This window comes from Cinclus cinclus, chromosome 5 (assembly GCF_963662255.1).
Source record: "Cinclus cinclus chromosome 5, bCinCin1.1, whole genome shotgun sequence".
In the NCBI taxonomy this organism is placed as follows: Eukaryota; Metazoa; Chordata; class Aves; order Passeriformes; family Cinclidae; genus Cinclus; species Cinclus cinclus.
Genome location: NC_085050.1, coordinates 49,360,501 through 49,373,902, shown reverse-complemented (window position 1 = coordinate 49,373,902; position 13,402 = coordinate 49,360,501). Strand labels below are relative to the sequence as shown.

Below are 13,402 nucleotides of genomic sequence, written 5' to 3'. Positions count from 1 at the left end.
CTAGAATGGCAGAGAATACATCAGCATGGTTCTGTCACTTTTATGGATGTTAAAATTCATGCCTTTGCTGAGGTATGAAGGGTATACTCCTATAATAGACTCATGGAACAGTTTGTGCTATCCTTGTCCAAGGGCAGCTTAGACTGTGAAGAGCTTGCAAAAGGACTCGGGGGGGGGGGGGGGGGGGGGGGGGGAACCTGAAAAGTACAGCAAAGATGAAGAATATTTTAGGCAGTTTATTAAGCCATTTTCTTACAGAAGCGTGGTTTCTCAGTGTAGGTTGCACATCTTCTCTATGCTTTGGACAACACCTTGTTATAACTTGATTATTCCAAGAAGGGCATGTCTTTAAATATGGTCCCAAAAGTGCACTTAGCCTGCCAGCACTCAGGCTTTGTGAGAGGCCACGGACTCTGCACAGCAATATCTGCAGTGCTCCAGTGCCCATTCTGCAGGCCACCCTGCTGCTGACTTTTGTGGAAGATGACAGTCTTTCCTCATTGTTATAAAGTGGTTTTTTGTTTGGTTAGGGGTAGTTTTGTCCAGATGCACAGAAAAATATGTTAAAATTATTTTACATACAAATTTATTGTTAGAAGGTACTGGGTAAACACACACCAAGGTAGAACAGCTCGGCCTTGCTCCTGAAGAGCATTGCTCCTTCCTCTTGTTTCGGTGGTACGGGATAACAAGTTTGCTGTCAGGAGTGAGCAGATATGAAATGTCAGTTTTGAGTAACCTCTCTAATGATATTTAATTTAAAATTAACATCCCCAATGCGCTAAAGTATCATGTGTCCCAGTAGAGGTAATGCAGGCTGTTGGATCTTTGGGCACTGGTTAACTGTTTCTGACCAAGTAGCTGGCAAGCTGCATAAATAAGTTGTTGTAGCCTGGATAGCTGTTGAGATGGTAGAGGTGAAGAAGCAGGAAGGGCTTTTGTAAGGGCTCCACAGAGATGTTTATTTCAGCTGCACGCGTGGGTAGTCCAGGGTTTGGAGCAAGGGCAAAAGGCCACTCCTGGTGAGGGTCCAGGTCTAAGTACATGGGATGAACAGGGTGGGGGGAGCATCAGAGACCAATTATGTGGGGACATGGGGGTGTCACAAGGGTGGGGTTAGGGCATGGGAGCCAACAGGGACACAGGGTGGGAGTGACCGAAAGACTGAGGGACAGGGAGAGGGCACAGGGGCCGACCCAGGCAACAGAACAGGTGTGCATTGGTATTTGCTGTGAGAGAAGTCTCTCCTGTCTCCCTAACTAGGGAATGCCTTTCAGGGTCTCCACAATAAATTATCTTAAATTTTACTGGAAACTGACTTTGGTAGACAGACATCTGATGTGATTTTGTTTGTCTTTCCTCTAGGAAACCACACTATCAAAAAAACCCCAACAAAAACAAACAAACAAAAAAAGCCAACAAAAAAACCCCACCAGCCAAAAACAACAAACCAGGTCATTCTTAACTCTGCATAATAGTCCTACCTTCAGGTGGGACATTAATTATAGGGGGTTTTCCCTATTTTCTGTTGACAGAGTTAGTAAGGCTTTGAGTTGCCCCTGATGAACTGAGAAACTTCACCTGGTAAATACTAGGTCACTTGGAAATTCAGAAGTGCCTGTTAATGAGCTAGGTAACACAGAGCTGCCTTTGCTTATGAGTTTAAAAAGCTGTTAGTGCTGTGAAGACACTTTAGATTTCTTCAGAACAAGGGAGTGCCTGCAGTTGTTGATACAAACCTGTTCTCTACATCTTCCTTCAGATCAAAGCTGATACAAGGGAGAAACAGGATCCATAATTTTTAAGAACTAAGTATAATTTTGAATTATATCTTATATACTTTTTTTCCAATTTACAACTAATAGCTTTCCAGTAAATTGTTTGGTTGGTATATGAAAGAAACAGGTTATTCCTCAGTGTTTTAGGGATGAACTTCTCTGCTGTTTTAAGAGAAATTTGACGCAACATGTTGGAGCACCTACTGTCTCCCTTCAATCTTTTTTTTTCCCTTCATAAATTGGATATATATAATACTTTACAAAATAAGACAAACTTGATATTCTGTGATATGTAATGTCAAAATACAGTGGCAGAATATTTTCCTGGTAGGAAATCTCTTTGCATATGCACATTTTTCTTTTTGTAACAGAGGGAAGGGGTAACTTTAGTTTTCCAGTGATCCAGTGTTAAAATTCCAAGAATTGAGCAGTTTTCAGGTCCTTGGAATGTGAGTATGTAGTACAGCTTGCTCTGAGTAGTAAAGCATTAATGATGCGTATGTCAAAGCCCACAATTCTAAGTTATTTGAAATTGGACTTTACATAGAATTCCTGTGTGAGTTTGGGTGCATGTTGGGAGTGAGGTGAAGATAAATAGAGTGACCACAGACCATTAATTTTGTAGGATAGTGTTGCTTATTCTGGAGTACAGGCTATAAACATTTCAACCTGACGTATTCTGTGGGACTTATTTATCTTATATTGGAGTTTTCCTCTAGTAGTACTAGTTGAGCTTTAACTTTATTAACTAACAACCTGAGAGAATTGATTGGTGGTAGCTTAGAGAAAACTTGCCACCATAACTTCTGTTTGTGCTCCAGGCTAGAGGCTTTGCCCTCTGCAGGAGTCTGTTCCATAGATGGCACCTGCATTTAAATGTATCCCGAAGATGGAGCTGGGTAGGTGGTTCTGCCTTACAGTTACAGGTAATCTGCTTGTCTTGGAAGGCAAGTACATCCAATGTATATATATATTGGTGTTACTATAGGCTTGAGGAGAACAAAAGCAACAGTTTTGAGCTACTGCCTGCTTGCTCCGTGTGTCATTGAATTCTTGTTTGCTGTAGCAATAAAATCCTAAAAAAACGTGGTAAACTTGTATTCAGAAGATCAGATTCTTGCCCTGTCTACTGCATCAGATACAATCTTTCAGTTACATGTCCTGAATGAATTAATAGAGGAAGAGGAAACAGACCAGCTCTAATTGGCTGGAGTTCAAAGGCTCTGGGGTGAAAAGCAAGCAGCTAACTTGCAGTTTGGTTCACTTCCCCCCTGGGAGGCACAGCGGGCACATCAGAACACAGGTTCTGGTCCATCCGGGGTCTTTCATCTTCTTCTACTGGTTGTGATTGGTTTTCTTGTGATAATAAGCTTTAGAAAAAGAACACTAGAAACCTCTACAGGAAAGCTTCATTTTTTGTTTGCTTTGCCTTCTCTGTAGAAAGGAATAAATGTGCAAGCATGTTACACAGAGTAAAACTGCAGGTCAGAACAATAGCTGTGTATCACAACCAGTATTGGTTGTTGATTTCAGAATTTCATTGCTGACTGTATGCTTTGTGCTTTTACTCCTGCAGAAAGAAGGCAAAAATACATTTATGATGGATTTGGTGTTGCAAATGTGTTCACTCAGTCACTGATACAGCTAAATTATGTTTTTAAAACATTGATGCCAACAGCTGAAACACAGAAGTGGATAGTATCACCAAATCCACAGCCATCTGACAGTTTTAGATTAAAATAGCTTCTTGAATAGCAGTGGGAGAACGTAGATTTCCAAAGGAAAATTTAAAAATAAAGCAAAAATGTTTCCTGTGTGACATCTGACAACATTTTGATGTGTCTCTTTGGGAGCAGCAATGTTAAGATCTCTGTCCACAAGTATTTGGGAGTGATGGGTCCTTAGACACAAGTCATGAAGTGCCAGGAACATACATGCTCATTGGGACCTTTGCTGAACTACTGGGCTAGTGAGAACTACCACTACTGGGCTCTGCACTCTTGGCAGCACGTTTGTGTTTCATGCGAGAGTGGTTGGATTTTCGAGCTACCTCTGCTGTGGCTACTCTTCTGTCAGGAATGCTCTTGCAGCTACTTCTCCCAGCAGAGCTCTCTTTCAAGAAAACAGACATATGGTTTTAAGTTGGCCTGCTAGATGAGTTTCATGGTTCTAAAACTATTAATGTACATCTCTGATAAGGACTTTGAATGAAGTTGTCTTCTTCTGTAAAGTTGGTCTTGCTAAACCCAGTTTGTTGTAACCACTATGCAAAGTGTGCACAAAGGCTGGAAGCTCTTGAAACTGGTACATTTGTAGTTGCTCCTTTGATCTTATTCCTTAGAAATGTTTACTTCCTTTGGTTTTTTCCGATTTTTAAATTTTTTATGTTTCTGCTGTCAGGCTCTATTAAATGGCAGCTCTGTGGTTTCTGATACCACCTGTTGAAGTTTCTATGAAGTTGTGATTTTGAGTTTGCAGTTTGTTGCTCAGTGTGGATGTTCTCATAGTGTCTGCCATAGACATTTTAAAAAAACATTATTCATTAGAAACTATCAAAAGGGAAGGTATTGGGATTCTCTGTTTACTTCAGTTCTTGTGCCTTTGTTTTCTTGGGTTATTTTCTAACAAGGATAAAAAGTCTTTTGAGCATCCACAGGAGTGTAGCAGCATATAAAGCTGAAATATAAACTAAGTTCCATTTTGGAATTGCTTTATAACTATCTGTTATAAAGGATACTGATCATAATATCTACATCCTAATGCCAGCTGCAAATAGAGAAAGGCATTAGATTTCATCTAGTCTGTCAGTTGTTTTGTTGTCCTGCTCCTGTCTTTTTTTTTTTTTTTTAAGATAATCAATCAGAATAAATATGCATTTTCCCTGTTTACAGCTGCCTGCAAAAAAACATGGGTTCTTAAGTGTTTGGGTTAGTCTAAATGTAGATCTTTAAAGAAAAAAGAAAAAAGAAATATGATGGTGTTTCTAAAACCATCATGTGGTGGTATATGATGTGCTATTTTAGAATAATGATATAGACAACTAATTTCTGGAACTGTTGTGGCAGGAGAAAAAGGAGAAACCTCTCTAATAGTGCAACAACAGATAGTCCCAGTATAATTTAGAGCAAATCTAGGTGTGACTAAGCCAGACATGGACTGTACTGTCCTCTGTTGTCTTAGATTTGATCCCTAACATTTTCCTGCCCCTCCAAATAGTAATTAACGGTCTGCATTTCCAAGAAAAGTTTTACTTTTGGGCAGGAGAAATTGCTAGCTGCAGGAAATGCTCTTCAAGACAGCTTCAAGACAACTCTTCAAGTTTCTCTGCTATTTCATAGAATAGTGCAGTTAGGTTTTCAGGAAGTGGAAGAAAAAAAGCAATTCAATTGAACAGGGGAGATAGATGGTTGCTTTGATTTTGCAGAGTATTGTGGTTTCTCATGGCTTGTGGTCAGACCTTGAGGGAGGCCTTGGGGGTAGGGACTAGATGGGAAACATCCCTAGCAGGAGAGAGATAGAAACCCTTTGCTGGAGAGGTGGCTGGGTGAGGGATGGGTGAAGAGCCAGCTTTCCTTGCCTGGGGCGTTTCAGCAGCTGCTCAACTGTTTCCCTTTCCAAGGTCTGTTTGGTTGAGCGATTCTGAAGTGTGTTACCTGCTAAAAAGCTTGCTAAAAAGCTGGGAGAGAGCTGCCACTGGGAATTTCTCCACTGCTGGTAATTCTGACCGACTTTTTCACACAAATCTATCAGATACTAATTCTAAGCCTTGAGTCAGTCAGATTTTCCAAGCAGTCTCTTCTTTATTAGCCTAGCCATAAATGCTGTAAGGCTCTTGAAATCTGCAGTTGAGTAAAGGCAGCCTGGGAAAAGGGAGAAGAATGCCCCTAGAAGACAAGTACATCCTTGTAGGTATATGAAAACCTAATTCTGTTGAGTTGTGGGGAAGAGGGACAGGGTTATTTATGTTGCAAATAGAAATGTCCAGTGAAAACGCTGACAAACTGTTCAGTTTTCTGAATTTCATCATCTTTTTCCTGTGTGCTACAACCTGCTCAATGCTTTCAATCTGAAAAGTTCTGTAGGAGAAAAGGAAGACTTGGCTATAATTTTGATAAACATGTAAGTGTATTCATCTGACTTTACATCCTTGTGTCTCTTGTTATATCATTTCAGCTGAAATTGAAACAAGCTTTTTCTTGTATGGCAATTTGAACAAATAATGTTATTCCTGGAGATGAGTTTGAGCAAGTTTTTTTAAAGAAACATGAAAGCAGCTGTGTACATTAAGATACAGTCTTTCTAGAACCTTTGTAGGAAAATGTGCAGCAAGCCCATTTTCTTATCTAATAAAATATATTTTTGAAAACAAAGTCACTCTTGTTACTCTTAAAGTTTTGCAGCATTTCCCAGATAAGTATACCTTCCCACAAGACACAGCACAAGAGCAAAGATCTGTTCTATTGATCAAATTAAAAATCCTGTCTGTGCTGACAGTTTAGTCTTGACCTAGACTGTTTTGGGGAACAGATGGTACAGCTCTCGAATGTAGGCTTGCTTTTGCTTTTGATATAGCACAAATGCATTTTCATGCTATAATCCATCCCTCTCAAATTCTTAGCCCTGTCTGATTTGCAAACTACCTTTTAGGTGTTGCATCTTATCTTTCCCTCTGAAAATAAAGTAGATTGGGAAGAACAGCAGCTTTCAGACAAGCAGACTTAATTAAACTGGATGGAAATGCAGTATTTCCAATAACTCAGAATTAGACTCAGAAGAGATTTATGATCTGCTTTTATTTGTAGGAAGAGAAGAAAAAGGTTTGATAAAATAATAAGACCCAATGGTGTTGCTCCTAAAAATGCACTTGGCCTGCACAGCTGTCTTGGTTTTAGGGCTGTTTTTACACTGGTTTGGAGATTGGCTTGTTTTGAAAAGGGGGAATATCTGTACCTTCAGAGTAGTCCCCAGAAGACATGGCAGGCAGATGCTGTCAGCTGCTGTTCATCCTTCTCATCTCCTCAGCGCTTCTGGTGTTGCTTCTTTGCAGTGGGGGGGTCACTGCAGTGAGGGGTTACTGAAATCATACTTTTGGCTAGAGGAGGACAAGGCTTAATTTCAGCCTGCTTTAAATGTCAGTATTTTCAGCATCTGTTTTTATGGCTTGTAGTACCAATGTGCATGCAAATCCTGGTGCTTCCCTAGAGCTCTGCACCTGCAGGTGCCTGGTGTAGAGTCAGATGACCCAGTGAGATACATCTCAAGAAGAGGGACTTCTACCCCTGTTGCTCGTTCTCTCCCCTGTGTGCATGCACCCAGTGGAGTGGGGTGTGCACGTGGGCAGGGAGAGTTTGGGCAGGGAGTGGGTGAGAGTGCATAAAGGAATAGTGAGGGAGCAAAATGCAGCTGGAGGACGCACACCTGCCCAGCAGGAGATTAGGTGGAAAGTCTTCCTGCCAAAACCCTTCTGCAGTGGTGAGTTTGACCTGCTGGACCTGCATAAAAGAGGTTCTTGGTGGCCAGTTGCCTCGATGTACTTATTACCATAGCTGTAATTTTGGTCATTGGTAATGTTTGGCTGATTAAATCTGGTGGCAGCTGTTCCTGGAATCTGAGCAGAGGCAGGAAATGAAAGATCAGCAGGGATGATAACAAAAAAATAACAGGCACATGAAACCAAAATTTTGATTGCTTGGGCTCTTTTGTTGGGTTTTAACAGTGCTGTAAGGCAAGTGAGTTTTAAGGAAAAGCCGTATGAATCCTGTATTGCTCTTGCTTCTTCAAGTTCACTGGAATGTACATACTCATGTTGAAACTACTGCTTTGTTGGAAGAGACCTTCTGGTTACTTCTTTTAAAGTTGATTTGTACTGAGTTAGGGGTTAAAATATTGCACATTTTGAATTAGCTGCATTGAAAGTATTTAAATACAAATGGATTGAAATATAAATATTGCAGTGTAGTTTCTACAGTGCCTTGTGGAACACCTGTGAGAAGGTATCACTGCATGACCCATTTGAAGACAGGAAAGCTATCTCAGGAAAATAAAACAAAATCTGTCCTCTTCTTTTTTTTTTTTTTTTTTTTTTTTTTTTGTTCTAGGAAAGAGAAATGTATCTTGAATACTCCCACATATCTTCCTGGCTGAAAATGGTGTATTGGTATTAGGGGTGTTATGACAGAATGAGTGATGTGTCTGTTGCAGGGATTTTGTTTGTTTAATTTAAGTTGGGCTTTCAGAAATCTGAGGGATGGCTAAGTCTGAGCAATGTGCTCTGAAGCTGCTTTTTGCATTGAGGCTGTTGTTGCATGATCATCTAAATCAGTTCTGGGACCAGTGAAGAAACAATGACAATCTTTTAATTGTAGGAAGAGACAAATGAAAAGTTACTAAGAGGGAAATCATCTGTATCTCAAATGGGCACTTGTAAGATTATTGTAGGCAGGTTTTAGGGCTCTATATGTCTTATTTTCCTGATTATGTAGGATTGTTTATAAAATCAGCGCAGTTATTTAACAGCAGATATCTCCAAAATGGCCTTTGTGACTCATTTTGAAAAGGGAAATTCCTTATGTGTACTTCTTGTAAACTTGACCAGAACAGTGATTCATTTTTGGTTAGCTTGGTTGTGCATGATCTGCAAACTTAGTAGACTGTGGCAGCACTTGCTTTTTTTCCTCCTGTCCCTGGGTTTTAAACCATTCTGAAATGTCTGTAGATTATTCTGAAACTGCAGATTGTTATTCCATAATTAATTAATCTCAGTCGGTTTGTCTCAGAGAATCAGACAGGAGCTAATATCGTTCATCTGCAGAGAACTTATAAGTGTGTTTATCAGAAAAACATGTATGTCAGTATGGAAAATATACATAACTGTTTATAGCACATGCCTTCACTGAACGGTGGTTAACACATACTTGCCCTCATTTTTCTCCTGCCCTTTCAAGCAGGCAGCATCCAGGGAGGTCACTTGTCCTGCACTCTGCTTCACAAATTGGGTGAGATCAGGATGTGATGAGAACGATGGAAACTCAGGATGTTGGCTTGTCTGCTGACACTCGGAAAAAAAAGGCCCCAAAATTCATTCTTAGGCATTGCAACTACTAGTTTCCCCCATGACTTGTCTCCTCCTGCTCTTTTCCTGCAGTCCTCCTTCCATAGCTGTGTGGAGGTAGCTGTACCAGGTGTTGGACAAGGACTGCAGGAGATATCTGAGCTCTCCTCTTCTGTCTGTAACACTATATTACTATGGAAAAGCACACTGCAAGATATGTTATAATTAGAATGTGTTTTGCTGCACTGTAATTAAGGGTAAAACGCTTGTGCTTTGTGGAGTAGGACATTTTATTATTGTGCTTTTCCATATCAGATTCTTATCATTGCCTCAGAGAGAAGGAAATGAGAATGTGGGAGACCATTTAGATAACAGTCTGCATTATTTTTTGGGAAGACTACTCATGGGGTAGTCTCTAAAGGATCATACACTGAAGGAATATAGTATTTCACTTTGTAGTATTGCATGTCCCTTCAGGAAGAGGGCAGACAGAGTTGAGCTGGCTCTGTTTTTGGTTGCTTTCACTAATAAATGCAAATTACTGGGGACTTGAATGTTAAAGGGGTGTTACTTTTTTTTTTTCCTGTTGAAATAACAAACAAAAAGTGTCATATCTTCCAAGATGCATATAAGCAAAGACAAAAATTTCAAAAATATTATTGCTGGTCAGCTGCATTTTGATTCAGATTTCATATTTTGGTGTGGTAAGTCAAAATTAAGTAAACAATAATTCAGAAAGTGCTCTCAGAAAGTGTCCTAATAACATCTTTTTTGTAGAATTCCATTTTCAAGACGACTTTTTCAAGTGAAAAATGTTTTATTTCTATGCTCTCTCTCTTCCCACCCACATTATAACATTCTAAAGAATAGAAGTTATGGTTCCTGATGAGGTTACTGTTTGCATGTGTAGTGCTGAGGAAGATCAGAGGCTTTCATGTTGCCTCATATGCCAGTAATGATACCAACTTCTTAGACATAAATGGTCACAAGTGAATTTGAGCTTAAATTTGTGGGAACAATCACTCAGCATCATAAGAGGTAGATTATTTGGAACAGCTAGCTCCAGAAACTGCAGTGTAGGTAGGTTGGTTCAGTCATTTGCCACTCTCAAAAGTGAAAAATACAGTATTTCTATTCCAGTCTCTCCCACTCATCATGTCTGGCTGCCTGGTTTTCCAGCTCAGTTATGCTGCTGTGTTATTCTATAAAGCTTTCCTGTAAACCACCAGATTCTTGAAATGCCTATTCTTACCTTTAACAGTGGCAACTTGTCTGCTGTTTGAGACCAGAGGCACCCTTAACAGAGGAAGTACTTCTTTAAACTGCATATTTATTTTATACCAACTGGTATTTTTAACAGAATATGTTAGATTATTTTTATCACAATTAATACTCTGTGCCTTAAATTCTCATGAGAATTCACTCCCGGGAAGAGTCCATGCCTTGGACCAAGTCAGGAGATGTGGCCCAACTGCTGCTCCAAGGAATTTTGGATTAGGAAGCAGGTGATCCTGAGGGAGGAGAGGTGTTTCACAGCTAAATGCTGTTCACAAGCCTTTGATTCCTGAACAAAATTGTGGTTGTGTTAGAGGTGTTTTAGCCAGATGTCCTGCCACACATGTGTTCAAATTGAAGAAAAGTGTAGAACAGTTTGCTTAGCCATTGTATGGTTAGAGGAATTAGCCAAGGGGTTCACACACTGGCATATAAAAGAGTTGTTAGTAGTATGCTGTGCTCCTTACAGTTTCTCATAGGTTGTGATGCAATTAACTCCGAGCACACGTTCCTGTTTCAGCTCTCACTATGTTGTTTTAAGGGCAGTCTCGTTGTCCTGTGGTTTAAGTCTTCCTTGTAGCTGCAATACTTGCTGACTAACCTTTCTTTTCCAGGGGTAGCATAGGGGTCATTCCAAGCATCTCAAAAGGAGCACAGTGATTTGGTTATAGGGTGTAAGCTAATGTTTTAATAACTTCAGTGAAAGAGGAGATCCAAATCTAGAAACAGAGGAAGAAAGTTAACCCAGCCATTCATTCTTCCCAATTCATCAACCTAGAGCTGGTATGGAAAGACATGGCTCTATGTCTTTTGCTTTTCTTCTTCTTTGCAGGCGATTTTAATGGGTAGTCTGCATTTAGACAATCTAAAAAAACCCACAAAACAGCTCCAGTATGATATAGAGATTCTTTCAGTGGATGATGAATGGTAATGTCAAAATCTAAAGAACAATGGAATGAACTACTGTAAAGATCTTATTTCAATAAATGTGATTTAGTAAGTGTTTTAAAATAATATATTAATATATTTAATTTGAATTAATTGTTGAATGCATTGTTTCTTCTATAAGTAAAATAGATAATACATTTCATTTTTGGAAACCTTCAGATACAGGCAGGGTGCAGTTCATTGCCTGGGGCATGAGTTACACATTAAGTGCCTGTGAAAAAATTAATTCCTTATTATCCTTGTATATCCCCCTGAAGAAACAACAGTTGCTGTTATGTTCAAAGCAATTGAGTTTTCCTGCGCACTGTTCCAAAGCAGATCCTGTGTTGAGGACTGTCTCCCTGCTCCAGGCTGTGTGTTCCGAAATGCAAAATGCGTTTTCCTAAATGTTTTGTGCCCCCTGTAAATGGAGTGAGAACTGGTGAGCTGGGCTGTGTCCTGACCTGCTTCAGGGAAAGTCTCTTGCTCTGTTGAAGAAAACAGACAAGTTACTGGATGCGTCCTAGCTCTGGGTGTTTGGCAGCATTCCTGCGCTCCTGCTGTCTGTCTTTTTTCAAACAGTACTCTTGGGTTTAAGGTATTCTGCTGTTTGGTCTAGGTTCCTGACTGTCTTTGATACCTGAAGATTACAACACACAAATTTCTCAGTGTTGAAAAGTCCCAGAATTACTTACTTTCTTTAAATCCTGAAAAATGCTTGTTCCAGGTGAAATGTTAGGGCAGTGTCAGCCTCTTTTAAACACACAGATTCATTTGTAATGATCTTTTTATTTAACCTAATAGAATATTCCTATCCAGACAGCCAAGATTGTATTTCTTTAAAAACAAATAAATCATGTGAATGTGGTGAGCAGTGTTTGGCATATTGAATAACCAGGGCCTTGTGCATTTTCAGTTTTGTTTTCCTGCCTTGTCAAAGAATATTATCTTGCAGACTGAAATGTTTTGGCCTTCAAAAGATGAGTTATAAAGCTCACCAGGGGAAAATTGATCCTTATCCTCTCTCTCCACATTGTTTTCCACCTTCCTCAGCTATCATATTTCCAATCCCAGGCTTTGGGCCAGCCCATGTGCAGTTTCTTTTAAACTGGCTTAGTCATGGATGTGATTTCCCTCATTTTACCTGTTACACTTAATTTATAGTAATAACATCTGCTGTGTCGATTGCTGCAATAGGATTGTTCCTCTCCCTGTGCAAGGGGATTAGCTGTAGAAGCAAAGCCTGGGTGGACAGCTTTAAGTAATGGGTCTAATCAGAACAGTTTGTCTTCTATGTTTTGATATGACTGTGTTGAGGTGTATTGATGGTTCTCCCCAGTGGCTCTGGAAGAGGCAAGCTTTGGCATGTAACCCTGCAGGTTCAAAAACCCACTGTCATTTCTGTCCCAGGGCAGAGAGAATACTCACTGCATCCAGCTGTGCCTCCTTCATATTTGAAACATAAAAGATCTTCAAGCTGTATTGTTGTTACTGTTTGTCCTTCAGCAGCACAAATCTCAACAATTAGTTTTTGGTATACAATATATACTTATGAAGCAACAGGTAGTGATCTCAGTCCTTTATTATTTTGTGATGGTTGCTCACAATTCAGCAGTGAGTGTTCACTGAAGCCATGCCCTCTGTTGGAAGTTACACTGTGGAATTCTGCCTTTGGGTGCCACAAAGTAGAGGTTTTTCAAGCAGCTGTTTTGTAGGGAGAGGAGAGGTTTTATTGCAAGGGTTGCATGAAGCACTTCAGAAACACTGCAGGCTTTTTTCCCTTTTTTTCCTTCCCCTTATCTTTTTCCCTTTTTTCCTTCCCCTTCTCTTCTTCTGACTTCCTTGAGTTAATTAAACCACAACAGAAAAAATATTTTTTTCTATAGGCAATACCATAATACCTTTAGCACAAATCATTATTTCTGTAAGGACGGTTTTACCTTTTATATAGAATTGCCAAGTAAGGGGTTTTTCTTCAGGCAGGCACCTCTAATGTCAGACCACACGGAAGCAGATGACAGTGACAGGCTGGGTGCTGCCTTTAACCACGTACAACTTGCATCCAAGCTATTCTAAAGTTCCCTTATGTCCATGCTGCAGGTGGGACTCTGGAGGTACACCAGAGCTTGGAGGGGCTGGGAAGGAGCACCTTACAGCATGCTGGTGCCATCTGATGGTAAGCTTTCACAGGAAATTTTCTTCCTTCCCATCAGTGTAAACAAGCTTTTTATTTATTTTATAAGAGTCTGTGAGATAACATTAGTTGCATGGTTTTATGTATATCTTCCAGAAACTGAAGCACTGTATTAATTTTAAAAAATCTAGAAATGTTTTGTGTAATTTTTCCTTATTTATCCTGTGTTTTAAAAAC

General features: G+C 39.8%; 1 protein-coding gene across 2 annotated transcripts in view; it reads left to right on the top strand.

Annotated features, from left to right (window-relative positions):
* The window catches only part of MCUB (mitochondrial calcium uniporter dominant negative subunit beta), a 48,122-nt gene that overhangs the window by 27,170 nt on the left and 7,550 nt on the right, over positions 1 to 13,402 (top strand). For both annotated transcript variants that reach the window (XM_062492966.1, XM_062492967.1), the window contains exon 2: positions 13,132 to 13,207. In XM_062492966.1, coding sequence (XP_062348950.1) covers positions 13,132 to 13,207 — 76 coding nt within the window. The remainder of the gene's footprint in view (positions 1 to 13,131; positions 13,208 to 13,402) is intronic.